Source organism: Diospyros lotus, chromosome 3, assembly GCF_014633365.1.
Source record: "Diospyros lotus cultivar Yz01 chromosome 3, ASM1463336v1, whole genome shotgun sequence".
In the NCBI taxonomy this organism is placed as follows: domain Eukaryota; kingdom Viridiplantae; phylum Streptophyta; class Magnoliopsida; order Ericales; family Ebenaceae; genus Diospyros; species Diospyros lotus.
Window position 1 is genome coordinate 2,014,733 of NC_068340.1, and position 16,551 is coordinate 2,031,283.

General features: G+C 35.4%; 2 protein-coding genes across 2 annotated transcripts; both read left to right on the forward strand.

Moving 5' to 3' along the window:
- Positions 1-1,613: 1,613 nt before the first annotated feature.
- On the forward strand, positions 1,614-7,962 carry LOC127797091 (elongation factor Tu, mitochondrial). Its single transcript, XM_052329619.1, has 12 exons — positions 1,614-1,928; positions 2,157-2,232; positions 2,365-2,457; positions 2,587-2,661; positions 4,117-4,221; positions 4,330-4,420; positions 4,528-4,733; positions 5,265-5,348; positions 5,599-5,664; positions 5,757-5,819; positions 6,220-6,460; positions 7,497-7,962. Exons 1-12 carry the CDS (start codon positions 1,732-1,734, stop codon positions 7,565-7,567), a joined length of 1,368 nt encoding a protein of 455 aa, XP_052185579.1. The 5' UTR covers positions 1,614-1,731; the 3' UTR covers positions 7,568-7,962.
- A 744-nt stretch (positions 7,963-8,706) lies between these two features.
- On the forward strand, positions 8,707-15,265 carry LOC127797092 (BTB/POZ and MATH domain-containing protein 2-like). The gene is made up of 5 exons (XM_052329620.1): positions 8,707-8,893; positions 8,982-9,454; positions 10,755-11,103; positions 13,633-13,909; positions 14,842-15,265. The coding sequence occupies exons 2-5, from the start codon at positions 9,030-9,032 to the stop codon at positions 15,018-15,020; spliced, it is 1,230 nt and encodes a 409-aa protein (XP_052185580.1). The 5' UTR covers positions 8,707-8,893; positions 8,982-9,029; the 3' UTR covers positions 15,021-15,265.
- The last annotated feature ends 1,286 nt before the right edge of the window (positions 15,266-16,551 follow it).

Sequence of the window (16,551 nt, forward strand, 5' to 3'; positions counted from 1 at the left end):
TATTTATTTTTTCTTATTTAGGTAGTGTTTGTTAAAATAAGTAAGATAATATTGAAATAATTTATAGACCAATATATAAAATAGTTAAAATAAAGATGAAAATATTTTAATATTTTTATCACATTATTTGTTAAATTTGTTAGAATGCATTATAAGACGTATATGTAATTATTTTTTATATGTAAGATCAAATATATGTTTATCTAGAGGGGGAAAGAAATGCATATTTAAAAAATATCAAATAAGAAGTCGCATGATTTCTTTTTCAAGGTCGCCATATAAGTTTAACAAATATATTGGAAAAGACAAAAATCTATAATATTTTTCTAATATTACATTTTTTAGTCTATATCTTGATTAATAAACACAACCTCAATAGATATAACTAAAGTGGCAATAGGTCACTTATTCCGTGTGTGTGTGTGTGTATATGTATATTTTTCTTTGATTTTTTTATTTATTTATTGAGTTTCTTCCTTTTTTTACTTTATTGTCGCTAAGTTCATTTCTTAATTGAAAAAAGAATGTACTTAACAGGTTATTACAATATTTTCATGAGATCATGATTGAACTCAATTATAAGAGATAATACAAAAAGAAAAAAAGATACTCAATAAAGAAGGAGTATCGCCATCATGAAAAAGAAAAGTGTCATCGTCTTTGTGTATTTTCTTATTCATTTAATCTCATTTTCTCTATTATTTTTCTCTCACTTTCATTTATATCTCTTTTGACTATTGTTTGATTGCGATAGGGTTGCAAAACCTTGTAGTTGGACCTTCAATGGATGAGTCGTGGTGTCATGGAATTAAAACATTAGAAAATTGAGTACGAAAAATAAATACAAGAAAATAAAAAGTTAATTAAAGGCAAAAATAAGCATTTTTATCCCCTGTTTTTTTCTTTCAATTGTTGAAAAGCTATCATTTCCATAGACACAAGAGACTTTGTGCTTATTTGCCAAACTTCAAAGGCGTTGATTGAATTTTGTTTTTATTTATTATCTTAGTTTGCTTAAAAGATATGTGAAAAAATAATTACAAAAAATAATAATACGTATTTAATAATAAAATAAATGATAAATATAGATTTCATATTTTGTATCATTTACTTCTTTTGGCACCTATCTGATACGAGATATTTGAGTTTAAGATAAGAAAATTAACGAGATTATCTCACATGGTTTCATACAAGGACTATTTTAATTGTCTAAAGTAATTTTTTTTTATTAATTGATGAGGAAACTTGAGACACATAAGAGACAATAATAATAAGGGATTTAAAATATTATATTATCATATTAAATTTCAATTAACTTGGACGTGCCCACTAAAACTCTTATTATGTCTAAACTTGTCAAGAGATGTATTGTATATCTATTCTGGATCAAATCTATACATTTACCCTTATATTTTTATGTTTTTGAATATGATTATTCAAAATTTTTATTACTTTAATTACCCTTTTAAATTTACCTTACAATTTCGAATCACTTAAACCCAAGAAGTACACAGAAGGCAACAATGGAACAAAAACAAGCCCAAGTTGAGGAAGAGGAACAAATGGACGGGCAGGGACTCGTCCAGGACAGTCCAATCCCGCAACCAAACGCAGCCCACCATTGCCTGCAAACGTAAAACCTTCGAGAGAGAGAGAGAGAGAGAGAGCCCTACAAAGCAAAACCCCAGAACCCTCTCCATCTCAGCTACAAAATCAATTCATTCCATTTTAATGGCTTCAGCTGCTCTGAGAAACCCTAATTCGAAGCGTTTGATCCATCCGTTATCGTCTCAAGTATACCAGTCCTGTCGGGTAGGATCATCTATCTCCACACATGCACAGTATTCTGTATCGGATTCTCTCGCTGGAAATGGCAAAGCTCCTGCAACCATTCCTTGGTGGAGATCCATGGCCACTTTCACTCGAACGTAAGCTCTCTAACCTTTGTTATGCTAATATTTCATGCATTTACCGTATTTAACAAAAACTATCCAAAAACAATCATTCTATTCGAGCGCTAATTTGGAAACTATCCAGAATGAATCATGCCGTTTGTTCTTGCTATTTCACTACATTCTTGAAGCGGTTTTTGTTATTCTGGACTGGAATCGCACCTATTGTGTTTTTTAGTGTATAATTTTGTTTCTTGCTGGTAGAAAACCTCATGTTAATGTGGGAACCATTGGACACGTTGACCATGGGAAGACCACTCTGACCGCCGCAATTACAAAAGTTAGTTGTTCGTCCGTTTTGATTTCCTCTTCCGAATTGCTGGCTCGGGTTTTTAGTTTAGTTAGTTACGAGCAGCAGAATCATGTGCCGTTGTGTTTTTTGGTTTCTAAGATGTTTGTATGCTCTGTTCAGGTGCTAGCAGAAGAAGGCAAAGCGAAGGCCGTAGCCTTTGATGAAATTGATAAGGCTCCTGAAGAGAAAAAGAGAGGGATTACTATTGCAACGGTGAGATGTTGTTCTCTTACTTTATCTTTTGCTCACCAGGGGTCTCGTATATCCTTAATAATACTTCAAATACTTTTATATTTTCGAAGAATCTTTTCGTCCTCGCTACATTTAGAGTTGATATTGCAGGCCCATGTAGAGTACGAGACTGCTAAGAGGCACTACGCTCATGTTGATTGCCCAGGACATGCAGATTATGTCAAAGTAAGCTTCAGTTATATGCCTGCTGAAAATGAAAATGAAAATGAAAATGAATAAGCAACTCCCAACCCCCCTAAAGCAGTTATGACTATTCTAATAGAATTAGATCATGTATTTCAGCAGTTACAATTATAATTTTAACCATAACAATTGTTATTGTTATCATTGGCCCGTAGATTATGACAAAGTTTGGGGTATTTGCTTTAAATGTTTCTTTGATAAGGTAACTGTGATAAGAAGTTTGATTAATGACCTCAAGTTTCCCAATTTTTTTCTCTTGAAATAGCTGTTTTCACCATCTTATGGGTAAACTGCCTTTAATTAAACTAGGTTTTCACATCCTCCGTACTCGAGGATTTGGGGGAGGACTGTGGGGTCTGGTGTTCATCAAAGGCGAGATTTATTTGGTTGATTGTCATAGTGGCCACCTTTGTTTGAATAGTCTTGCATGCCTTAGCTAGTTGTAATGCCATGTTCGGAGAATTGTTTCTTTCCATATCTTGTGTATTTGGTTGGTTTTAGCATGTTTGTCTTGTCATTAAATTTGAGTACATAGTATTGTCTCTTCCATGATTGAACATGGTTTTGTTCACTAATTGGGTAGACATATCACTAATTGCTAAAAATAATCACCCATTCTATGTGGGATTACCAGATTAGGTACCTTTATGTGATTGGCGCAGTCTGGTATTTCAAAATGGTTTAAAATGTTACTTAAAACTGCAATTTTAATTTAGGAACAATATATTCGGAAATCACATTCTCATTTTTATGAGCATTTATGTCAACTTCACATACCTAATCTCACATGTGACAAATATATGAAAGATGTTGGTGTGTTTCCACACGTTATCCCCTATGGAGACCTCATTACACTAATGCAAGCATTTAATCATTCCAATTTAATGGGATCTTCTTCCGCATCAGAGCTTAAAGGATCCTGTAAAGGATGTCAATGCAACTCTCAAGTCCTCTACTTGGTCAATTATCAACATATGATTCAGACAGCTAGAGGCAATATGACTCTAACCATGAAAATGATGACATACAATAGAGGTTTTAATAGCGACATGTTATTATGGCTTGGATCTACCTTTTACCTATCTTTTTTCATTTTACTGAAAGAGGGATTCATGACCTCGAACTTAGGAACTGTGGTTCAGAAATCTAAATGTTAAGGTAATAAATTTATTACAAAGAATGGAGATTATATGTTAGAAAAAGGGTTATGCTGAGAAAATTGTGTGATTGGCTTTCATGCCTAAAATAGTATTTGATTTTGGCTGGGCTTTGCTTTTTAGCCTTGCTTCATCAACATTTATCTCAACTGTTCTCTTATACAGGACCAGCAAGCTTTAGAATATTGGTCCCCATAGACTGAACTGATTGTATGTGCCATTTTCTGCTTTTACATAATTATGTACATGTCATACCTCATGAATTAGGTTTGATTTGCAGAACATGATTACTGGAGCTGCCCAAATGGATGGGGGTATTTTGGTTGTCTCGGCTCCTGATGGGCCCATGCCACAGACAAAGGAACATATTTTGCTTGCACGACAGGTGGCTATCTATACTCACCAGCTCATAAAAAAATATTGGTTTTCATGTTAGCCCTTGCCCTGGAATGAGCAGTTGCCAACGAAAATATCCTTTTCTCATGCAACACAGGTTGGTGTGCCATCGCTTGTTTGTTTCCTGAATAAGGTTGATGCTGTAGATGATCCTGAGTTACTGGAGCTTGTGGAAATGGAACTCCGTGGTAAGTTTGCATTTAAGTTTGTCAAACTTATTTCCAAATATTGCTGGATTTAGGTGATACCAGAACTTTACTTGAAAGTCTTTGATATGAGCTTATATTTCTCGCAGAGCTTCTTAGCTTCTACAAGTTTCCTGGGGATGAAATACCCATTATTCGGGGTTCAGCTTTGTCTGCTTTACAAGGTACTAATGAAGAAATAGGTAAGAAGGCCATTTTGAAATTAATGGAGGCTGTAGATGAATACATTCCCGATCCTGTACGGCAACTTGACAAGCCTTTCTTGATGCCAATTGAAGATGTTTTCTCAATTCAGGTATATGCTTTAAATATTTTCAGTTAGAGCAATGCAGCTGCAATAATTATTTTGTACTCTTCTTGTTTCTTATCTTTGCTTCATTGATTCAGGCTATTTGAATTTCCTTATATCTTGATCATGGGTTTGCAATCCTTTCTCATTTCATCGATTATAAGTGTTTCCCAATTTATTGAACAAGTAAGGTTTTGCTCCAACTGCATTGTTGCTGCTGTAACTATTAAGATATTTTTAACAACAATACACCAAGCCTTAATCCCACTAGGCAAGGTTGGCTACATGGATTCTAGCTTGCCAATTATCTTTATTTATGATCATGTTTTCTGAGTCCATAATATCCCATGTCATGCTTAAGAATTTTCCATCGTGTCTTTCTTAGTCTTCTTATATCTCTTTTGCTACGAACTTCTCCCATTCTGCGACCTGCTGTTTCTGCTTTTTTATTTGTTTCAATTCCAGAAAATTTCCTTGTTATTTGCAAAAGATTTGTCTCTCGATTTCTATCAACTTTAACTTTTTATTTCTCTGTAGGGTCGTGGAACTGTTGCAACTGGCCGTGTTGAACAAGGGACAATTAAGGTTGGGGATGAGGTTGAGATCTTAGGGTTGATGCAGGTAATATGTGTGAACAAGGTTTCTTTATCTATGCTTTGTAGAATGCTTATGCCTTATTTGGATTTTTGGATACGAATTCTGTGCTGTTTTCATTCCTCAATCTTGTAATCAGCTAGAAATAGGTAGTGAGGGACTTAAGTTTTTATATGCCTGATACTTTTCTGAAGGTTATCCTATGATCTTTGTGGCCAAACTTCATCTTGGGAAATGGTGTTGATGCAAACATTATTCTTCCTTCTTTTCACTATAGGGTGCTCCATTAAAATCTACAGTGACTGGTGTTGAAATGTTCAAGAAAATCTTGGATTTTGGACAAGTAAGTAACTGATTTAGAATAATTTGGATGTAAAGGCTTTTGTACAGATCTTGATGGTTGTACACTTATTGGAAGCATTTATATTTTACCAGGCTGGTGATAATGTGGGTCTTCTTCTACGTGGCTTAAAACGGGAAGATGTGCAGCGAGGGCAGGTAAGTCACATTAGCCAATCATGCAGAATCATATCTCATAACCTATAGAAAAAATGTAAAATAGAAATAATTTAGTTGATTATCTGATTCTAAATACAAAATATTAGATAATTTCATATATTTGGAAAAGAAAACTACTTTATATTTAAATGATGCCTTAAACAACTTTTGTTTGGTGAAGCATGACCTCACGCATGCATGAAAACATAAGAGAGTCTGGAAACAGTGGAAATCGTTGGCTGGCAGTAGTTGGACAATATGCATCTGAAAACCAGTTATATGACCACATTATGAAGAATCATTCTGCCATCTCCCCATCCTTTCCATGCTTAAAGATCAAATACTTGAAAAACATTTATGAGATGCACATATCTATTCTGTACTGTCTTCAATTTCTCAGGTGATTGCTAAGCCAGGGAGTGTGAAAACATACAAGAGGTTTGAGGCAGAGATATATGTCCTCACAAAGGATGAAGGTGGACGCCATACTGCCTTTTTCTCAAATTATATGCCTCAGTTTTACATGAGGACCGCAGATATTACTGGTAAAGTGGAGTTGCCAGAGAATGTTAAGATGGTTATGCCTGGGGACAATGTCACTGCTGTTTTTGAGCTCATATTACCAGTTCCTCTGGAAGCAGGTATATGTAGCTTAAAGTTTTACTATGTTTCTCAGACAGTAGGACCATGCACCCTTTGTTGTTATTATTATATGGAAAAATATGCTCAACATGCTGCTCCCTATTGCAAACCCCACATATTGGAATCAAGTCTTGATGTGTTCTTGTTTTTATGCTGCTTCCTATCCTTGTGAATTCTTTGCTATCAGCTGCTCCTATTTTCTGTCAGGGCTCTATTTTGAGACAAAATTATTACAATCAAAACCAATGTGGCATAACATTAGCATGTTGTACAATTCTTCTTAAAACTTAAAAAGTTCTTTACATTTTGTACAATAACTAAATTTTTGAAGTACTAAATAATCACTGAAATATATATTTTTTTGACGTGGATTGTCTTGGGGTGGGGATGGATGGAGGCAGAATGCACTGAGGGTGGGGAGGGGAAGGTGTGCGGCTGGGGCTAGGGGGGACCCCCATGCCATGCAGCAGGCTCTGTCCAGCCCTGATATGTATTCTACTAGTGGAGTGTCTTGTTTTTATGTTGTAATATTAGTTTATATGGTAACTATGAATGATAATGTATATCCTATTATTTAAAAGTCTACTAAAAAGGCTAAGCCATTTGTATTTTGTACTTGCCACTTTATCCTATGCCTGTCAAACATGGAGTAAAAAGTCATGATATACTGCCTTAAACCTATTCTATGAATCAAACATAACCTTTATTAGGTTTTTTTATCCCAAGATTGAACGCTCTCTATGAAACCACTTGAGCAACTTCCATAATTGTGCCAATTCTTTAGGAAACACGTCTAAATGATTGTACATCATTTCATTGATTTTATGTGTTGCCATTTAACAAAGTTCATCTGTTTTCATTGTCTGGTGTGTCTTTTTGTTTCTTGATGCATTATTTGGATATGCATGAAACTAAAGATCAATCCTCATCGCTGGCACGTGTGTTGTTTATACCACACGTTAACTTCGCACAAACCAGATAAAACTCGAGTTAAATTGCCTCTTTTGTCTGAGTTTATTCCTTGTTTTCCATCAGGACAAAGATTTGCTTTGCGCGAGGGAGGTAGAACAGTTGGTGCCGGGGTGGTTTCAAAAGTAATCAGCTGACATCTGCTGGTGCCGGATTTGTTCAAGCTTTTTCTGTTTCTTCTATCATGAGAATAGGGTGATAAACAAAAGACCTGGTTGCTGGATGAGAAAAGAAAAACCTGGTTTTGTATCGGATTATCCATGCCATCAAACCTGTTGGCCTACACCAAACCTGTTCTTGGCATCTTAAAGAGGTCGCCGGAGTACTAGAAAGTTCACCTTATTGAGATGAGATCATTGCATACTAGGGAAACATAGGGAATCATTATTGGAAATGTCAATTATTTTCTGTGTTCTTGACCAATACTTCTCATGGTAGTGCTGCTGTAACAGTTGCCTGTGTTTGAATGACTTCAGGATGTGGGTAAAGGATGCCAATTACTTAAACTGGAAATTGGCTAGTTGTGGCTTCACAGTTTTAACCAACAAGCTTTATATTTTGGAAAGATATTAGCATTCATCCACCATCATCATGTCTGCCTATCTTATGATGTCTTGCTGTCCCTAGCATGGCATCTTCTCTATTCTCTTTAAAATTTACGGCTTATTGTGCCTTTAACCTGAGCAGATAAATAGGTGAGCCTTTAACCTGAGCAGATAAATAGGTGACTCTTAAGTCAAAATTTGGAAATTTAGTTTCTTGAATAAACATAAATTATCGACAGTCATCGAGTTGGACTTGAATTTAGTTGTGTTAATTCAAATTTTTAAATATGTGTGATGGATCATTTGCACTATTCTTAACAATTGTTAAATGAATATTCAAGTTGAATCATCATGGAGGGTTGGAAAGAGTTAAAAAAAAAATTATAATAATATATTAGTTTATTTAAGTAGAAGATTAATAATGTCATATATATATATAAATTAAACTTTTTATACATTAATTCTTGTAGACTAGATAGATTAGAAGTTAACAAATTAGCGTAAATTAGTTTTTTTAACCATTTATAATTATAATCAAACGTATGGACGTGAAATATTATAAAATATGAAAAATAATTTAAATAAATATGGCTGTCAAATCCTAACAATAATATTCATATTATCAGAAAAATAAAATAAAATTCGAACAGTAAGAAGATGCAATTATCTTACGTCAGAATGCACAGCTGGAAATGGTATTCTATTTAAGTCATCATCAACATCATTTCACTTTCATGAACTTTCCTTTTCCGTTCACTCTCTCTCTCTCCCTCTCTCCACCTTTTCCTGAAACCCTAGAAATTTCATCTTCGGGAATTGCAGAACCTCATTCAGAAGAGCCCTAGGTTTGCTCAAAATTCCGAGTCGAAGCCCGAAATTCCAAGTCGAAGCCAGCTAATTACGTTTCGGTTTTTTCCTGTAAGCCCTAGATCTGGTCGAATCCACATTGTCTTTCCATATTTTCGTGCAATTGGGGTTGTTAAATTGACGAATTCTTCTCCAACAGTGAGTATTGGGTTGGGGAACCGTCCGAAATTGCTTTCGACGATTGTGCATGGGCATGGGTAGGGTTTACAGAGAAACCTCCAAGCCCTCGTCATCTTCGTCAGCGCCATCGCCACCTGCGATCACCACTTCGACGTCAATCACCGAGACTGTAAATGGGTCGCACCAATTCAAGATAGCTGGGTACTCGCTGTCGAAGGGAATAGGGATCGGCAAGTATGTAGCGTCCGATACATTCGTAGTCGGTGGTTATGCGTGGGCGATCTACTTCTATCCCGACGGAAAAAGTTTAGAAGACAATGCGGCGTACGTATCGCTGTTCATCGCTCTTGCTAGCGAAGGGACGGATGTCAGGGCGCTTTTTGAACTCACCCTTTTGGACCAAAGTGGGAGGGACAGGCACAAGGTTCACAGCCATTTTGGGAGGCCATTGGAGAGTGGTCCATACACGCTCAAATATCGCGGAAGCATGTGGTAAGTTTTGTGTTAGAATGTTCGCCCCAACCTTCCCTCAGTTGCATGCACTCACTTTTTGTAAGTTCTTGTAGATTTGAGGCCATTCAGGGCAGGGAGTTTGCGTGAATTTACTTCCATTGGTAAAACCTCATTGCATATCCCATATATGTGTATTTGTCATTCTGTATTCAGTTACTTGAAATGAAATATATTAAACGGGCTAAGAATAAATAGAGATAATACAACATGATTGGTGATGAATATGCAGTTTGTTTTCCATTTTGTGCTCTTAGCTGCAGTCAAATTTTCTATAGAATCTTTCACGACTGAGTTTGCTTTCTGGTGTAAAAGCGTGAGGTGAGTATGACGGTGGAATTCTATAAGTATATGGTTGAGATAATTATGGTACTGGACCAGTGGACCTGCTATTTGGATTTCTATAATGCCAGTGATGAGTATTGTTTACGTAAATTGTCTTACAATGAAAATTACCATCTTGGATTGGTAATAAGCTGCTTTATTATGATTCTACATGAATTGCTGGGTTTTCAATGTCATCCTTTTAGATTTGAACTATAGTCTATACCCCATTTTTAAGTGAAGTATTTACATGAAAGATAAATTTGTTATGTTTTACATGGAAGAAAGTCTATATTTTTGCACCTGCACTAGCTCCTATAACCATAAACTACATTTTCTAGTACTGCTAAATTTCTTTTCAGGAAAACTTTTTGTGTTTGACGAGCTAGAATTCATGTAGTCAACCCCTCATAGTGGGATAAATGCTTGGTATGTTGTTGAATTTTTTTTTGTGTTTAAGTGGATAATATTGTTTATTTTTATCAGAACTGACCCTGCTCTTTTCTATGGGTAAAATGCCAATGTTGCTAAAAGAGATCAAATTTTAGAATAGTTCATTCATTTGGGATTTGCTTTCCTTGACTGGCCAACAAATATTGAATATTGATTGTGTGCTACAGCTTAAAAGTACCATACACTTGAGCATTATTGGACCAAAGAATCTTATTATGAACAATTGTGCCTGCCTATGATGCGGTCCAGTTCAATGATTTCTTCTGCTTTAAAACATTGATTACGGTGCCTTGTAAAAAGACATTAATTTAATTGTCAATTTTGGCAGCAGTAATACCTTTGCTAGTGGTTTCTGTAGTTGATTTTTCTGTAAACAAATTTGTAACCATACTATAGTATTTTCTAAATTTTTCATGCAAGTTAGAAGGAAAAAATACCCTGATCGTTTTGGAAGTAATATTAGAAAAAAATGGATTGCTAATGTGTTTCTTTACTTGAGCTGCAGGGGTTATAAGCGGTTTTTCAAGAGAACTCTTCTTGAGACATCTGACTACCTAAAAGATGATTGCCTTTTAGTTCGTTGCAGCGTTGGTGTTGTAGGGTCATACACAGAGGGCCCTAAGATATACACCATCCCAGTGCCCCCATCAAACATTGGCCAGCAATTTGGGCAGCTACTAGAAAATGGAAAGGGCACAGATGTGAACTTTGAAGTTAATGGAGAGATCTTTTCTGCCCACAAGTTGGTACTTGCAGCTCGCTCACCTGTTTTCAGGGCTCAACTTTTTGGCCCCATGAAGGATCAAAATACACAGTGCATAAAAGTTGAAGACATAGAGGCTCCAGTTTTTAAGGTTCAGTAAATTTACTTTTCTTCATGTTTGTAAAACCTTGTCCAGTTTTTATGCTGAGTCTGATCATTTCTATTTGCAGAGAGATACAGTGTATAATGTACATAATATATAAGATATAAATATAATATAAATATTATATTAGGGGTCTGGGTGGGGTATAGAAATCCCATTCCCACCCTGTCCCTGATAAAGTTGATTTGGGGAATCTCAAATTCCCATTGCAAGCCCCATTATCAACCGTTGACCCTGCCCCAATCGAGGCTGAGCTCCAATGGGGCCGAGTTAAGTGGTCATCCCTACTCACCAACACATCCTTGTGTTGGATGTCAAAAGACCTCAAGAAGTGGTCTATGCCCTAAGCTAAATTATCACAACTTAATGAGTATTTGTAGTTCAGCTGATAGTCTGTATCAAGGTATAGAATTTTAAATGGAGTGATGATTTTAGGAACATGTAATGAAGCAAAAGACTAGTGCTAGACTCATCAAATGTTGAAGTAGTCTAGACTAATCAGTTTGTGTGTTTGGTGCTTGTAAATATTTTGGCAGTATTTGAGAGTTCATTACTGCAACTTGTCGGCTCTCGTTACCACATTCCAAGTTTGTCTTATTCAACTGTCACTATTGTCTCGGCATGCCGATTTTTTATTGCATGCACTCACTGTCAGCCTGACTTTGTGTTAGCACTTGTTTGCCAAGGCATCATTTTCTATTTTACTTATTGCCTGTAGTGAAAGCTGCAGTGTCATAATTCCTTTGGAATTCAAACTTTTGAAGTCAATCTTTCACCTTGTACCATCACCACCAATCTAGAAGGCCACTGCCCAAAGGCTGGGTCAATGTGCAATCTGGAGTTGGTAGACAGGATCCTATGGGGTCTCTTTTTTCATTTTTTGAGCCTCTAGTGACTGGTTTGTCCTGAAATGATAGTATTTGGTGGACTATTGTTGGTTCAGTTGATCATTGGTTGTGCTCGTTGTTTCGGTTGGTAAATTAACCCTGGTGGATTGGCTGAGTTAATTTTTTATTGAGTGATCATGTGAAAACAACTCTTTGGTGGATTTTTCTTGGATTGGGAGTCGGATAATGTTTCAAATTGTTACCCTTCTATATAAAGTTAAGGTTTTGGTATGGGTTCGATGAGATGGATCACGGATGCATTAACAATGAGGATCCCCCCCCCCCCCCCCCCCCCCCCCCCAAACCAACACACACACACAAAAATCTGACAACTGTTTTTTTTTTTTTTACTCTCAGATGGCATGATTGATTGTGCATGGAGTAAAGACTTATTTATTGCTAGTTGTCATTTTTTTGGCATAATTCAGAATTTTCAAAACCTATATTTTTTTAATGGACTTCCTTGGCATTCTCCACTCTCTTGGCTGTGGCCTATTTTATTGATCTTTTGTTTGTTGGGTGCATCCTGTTTGAAACCTTTTTATGCATATGTAAATTATTTCAAAAAGACAATGAGCCACAATAGCAACGGTGTTGTTGCTCCTTTTTGACTAGAAAGTCATTGTTTCAAGTTGTGGAAATAGCATTAAAAAAAAATTGTGTGAAAATGACTTGCAAAATGAGGAGCGTGGTGAAATGGGAATGCCTCCCCCACACCCTCCCCCCCTTTTAATCTTATTTATTTGTAAAGGGTTGGGACCAAGTGGTTCGTGTAGAGTATTTATTTTTGCCGGTGCCAATTGTGGATGATTTATTTTTTGCTTGATATGGATTATGACATGAAAATGGAAATCTATGGAGCAGGTGATGAATCTTTTGCAGATATGGCTGTTTGCAGCCTCATTTTGGGAAAGTCAAAAGCAATAGAGAAGAGAAGAAACATATTGCATTTCTACCTTTTCAAATCCTTTAGAAAGTTTGTACATAGAAAATGAATCTATATGTGTTAATGGATTTTTTTTTTAGTCACTGATATTTGTTCATAGAAAATGACACATGCTACGAAAGTTTAAATATTAGTATAGAACAAAAGTTTCAATATTAGTAGTCTCTTCTATAATCCATCCACAAAAGAGTTATATCCATTGGTGTTACCCGATTTTCCAAACAGGTCCTTTTAACTTCATTGGTTGTGGAAGTGTGTATAATGAGCTAAAGAACCAGTCACCAATTGTCACAGTTGATTTTTTTGTTAGGTAAATCTCAATTACATATAATGATATAATTGCTGGTATGGGTTCTAAATTCAAGAAGGTTAACGGATTTTATTTAAATGTAACTGTTCATCTGCAAAGCACACAAGCTCCAGTGGTTGTGATTGTGTGAATTTGTATATGCAGTGGCTTCACATGATCTGCAATCCTTTCTAGATTCAGTTACTTGTTTGGATGTATTTCTTCCTTTTTGTGGTTCTCCCTGAAGGTAAATTTTCTTTGGCTAGTTTCTTTGCTATATCAAATGTGGTTTGACACATGAATTTTGCCTCTTGTCTTGATTAATTATTTATTTCTGTAATTCATGTTTGTTTGGACTTGATATGTGGGTTGCTTCGCTGCTTCACTTTATGCAGGCTTTACTTCATTTTATATACTGGGATGAATTGCCTGACATGGAAGAACTTACTGGTTTGAAGTCGAAATGGGCTTCTGCTTTGATGTCTCAGCATTTGCTTGCTGCTGCTGATCGTTATGGTTTGGAGAGGCTCAGGTTGCTATGTGAGTCTAATCTTTGCAACAATGTTGCCATAAACACTGTGGCAACAACATTAGCGCTGGCAGAGCAGCATCATTGTTTCCAATTGAAATTCATGTGCCTCAAGTTTGTTGCAATGCCTGAAAATCTCAGAGGTGAATTTCAATGCTACATATTGTTCTTTCAATCAAGTATCTCATGCTTCCTGTGGAATCATCTACAATTGATTTGATCAAGTTCCAGCATAAGTTATTATGCAAGAAATGTCAGAAAAATGAATCGTGTGCACTGCATAAGATGAAAGACATGTATTTAGGGTCCATTTTAGCGTTTCCAAATTTGTATTTTGTTGCTGGGTAAACATGTGGCAGCATCAGTCATTGGTGGCATACTGTCGTGATTGGCTTGCCATGATTTGTTGTATATATGCGTGTGTATATATTTTTTTTACTTTTTAGTGTTTGGGGCCATCCTCTTGCTAGAGGATTGCTTCAAGAAGGGCATGTAGCATAAAATTTTGTCATATTGTTCTTTTGCATGGATTTATATTGTCAATTTTACAAGTCAGTCAATTGACATTATGAATGTCGTGTTATTGATCCTAATTTTTGGTTAAGATAAAGGTGCAAATGATGATGATGAGGGTTTGGGACAGGCAGGTGGGTGGGGACGTAAGCATTTTGGGCTCTTCTTTAGCTGCTGCATCCATGTTGGATTGTGCCCTTTAAGGTTAAACGACCACAGAAAAGGATAGTAAAATGAGCAGAATCTGGGGCAGATTGCTGGCTTTTGTTTTGTTTATGTTTGTTGCTGCTGTTTGTGGGTGTTGGAACTGGCTTTTGTGTTTTGATGCAACGGCTTTCTACCCCATGCCATCTGTTTCTTTTGTCACTCGGGGGAAGCAGCTAATTCTTAGTACAAACACTTATCTTCGGCCTTGCCTCCTTGTGTTAAATGATGTAGCATCTTTAGGTTAAATGAGTCTATCATGATATAACTCGAGTCCTCCTCCAAACTTGATTTTCGAGTCCCTTGAATATTTCACCTATCTGATTGAAGCATGTTCTTTCTTTTTTGGGTTTTGCAGCTGTGATGCAGACAGATGGCTTTGAATACTTGAAGGTGAGTTGCCCGTCTGTTCTGACTGAACTCTTGGAGTATGTGGCAAGGATCAGTGAGCACTCTATCCTTTCGACCAAGCATGGGAATGAAGCTGCCCTAGATGGCAGCGACGTCAATGGTAGACGCGTGAAGCAAAGGCTGTGACTAGCCCAAAATAGTACAAAGAGTCCCTGTGGTTATAAACCTTTCCCCAGTTTCGGCTTATTGTCAAACAAACCTCTCTAGAGATGTAAATTTAGCCCTCCGATGCCCGCCCTTGTCTGTCTTATAATGTCTTGTAATCAAAAAAGGTCTCTCCTAGTTGGTATTCTCCCATCCCTCCCTTGTGGCCATTGAATGATTTGGAAATTTGTATGGTTGCCTTAAATACTCAATTCATCAGGATATAATAGTGGCATTTCATGCATTCCCAACTGGTTGCTCCCTCTCCCCATCCATTCTGTTTTCTGTGGGTATATCTCTGTTGTGGTCATCTTGATTGTTGCAGACTTCCGTGTCTTTACTTTTCTAATGATTTAATGGTTTATATTTTTGTTTACTGATTTGCTTGTTTTGTGTGAGAGAGTTGCGGGCTTTTTGTTGTTGGAAGAAGTTATGATGTGCGAAACTGTTTTGGGGTATTATTTTGACATTTATGAAATGTTTCTTGTTTCGAAACATTTAAAAACCATTTTTGGATTATAAATGGATGGTTTTTATAATTTCGAAAACGTTTTGCAATTACTTTATATGCGTTTTTAAATTCAAGGTTAGAGACGGAAGGATTTCACCTTGTAGGGTAAATATATAATCTTGTAAAGTTTTAAGAAACTTTAATAATTTTTAAAATTCACATTTAAATCATTAATCTAATGCTACCAACAAAAAAATAAAAATAAAATCAGGAGTTAGACGTTTTGAATTTTATCAATTGTTATTGCTCAATCAAGAAGGAATAAGTGTTTTTATTAATTTATATTCTTTTCCATTACTTTTAACCCTATACTTTGTTCAAGATTAGAAAAAGGTAAAATATATATTTTAATTTATGTATTTGTGTATTTTTTTTATTTAGATACTTGATTTTTTTTTTTATTTCAAAGACACCCCAGTTCCGAATCAATTTTATTCTTAAACTTTTTGTTATTTTAATTATACTCTTTAATTCATTATTCTTAATAAAATTATTAAGATATGCAATTGATTCAAAATTGTATAGTTTAAATATATAATTGAAACAATAAAAAGTTGAGGAGTGCAATTGACTTAAAATTACATATTTTATAGGTGTAATTTAAATAATAAAAAGTTTAAATAAAAAATATATAAATATATAGGTTAAAATATATATTTGATCATAGAAAAATGAGTACTCATCTTTCTTGAGTAAAAATTATATTTAGGGGCATAAAATTAGTATAGATTGAACCAAATAATTTTTAATTTAAAAAATGAAATAATTATCTACACCATCGGATCAAATCAAATCAACACGGTCTAATAAAGTTCACACTAGTTCAATCAGTTAATTTTATCTTTATTTAAAATAAATTTAAAATATATGTGTGTATGCGTACTCGCTTTCACTAAGTGAAGGTCGTGCTATGCACATGTAAATAAAAAATAAAATATTTAAATAAAAATTTATTAGGTAATAATTGATAACTGTGATCTATTTTTTTTAAATTAAATTTTA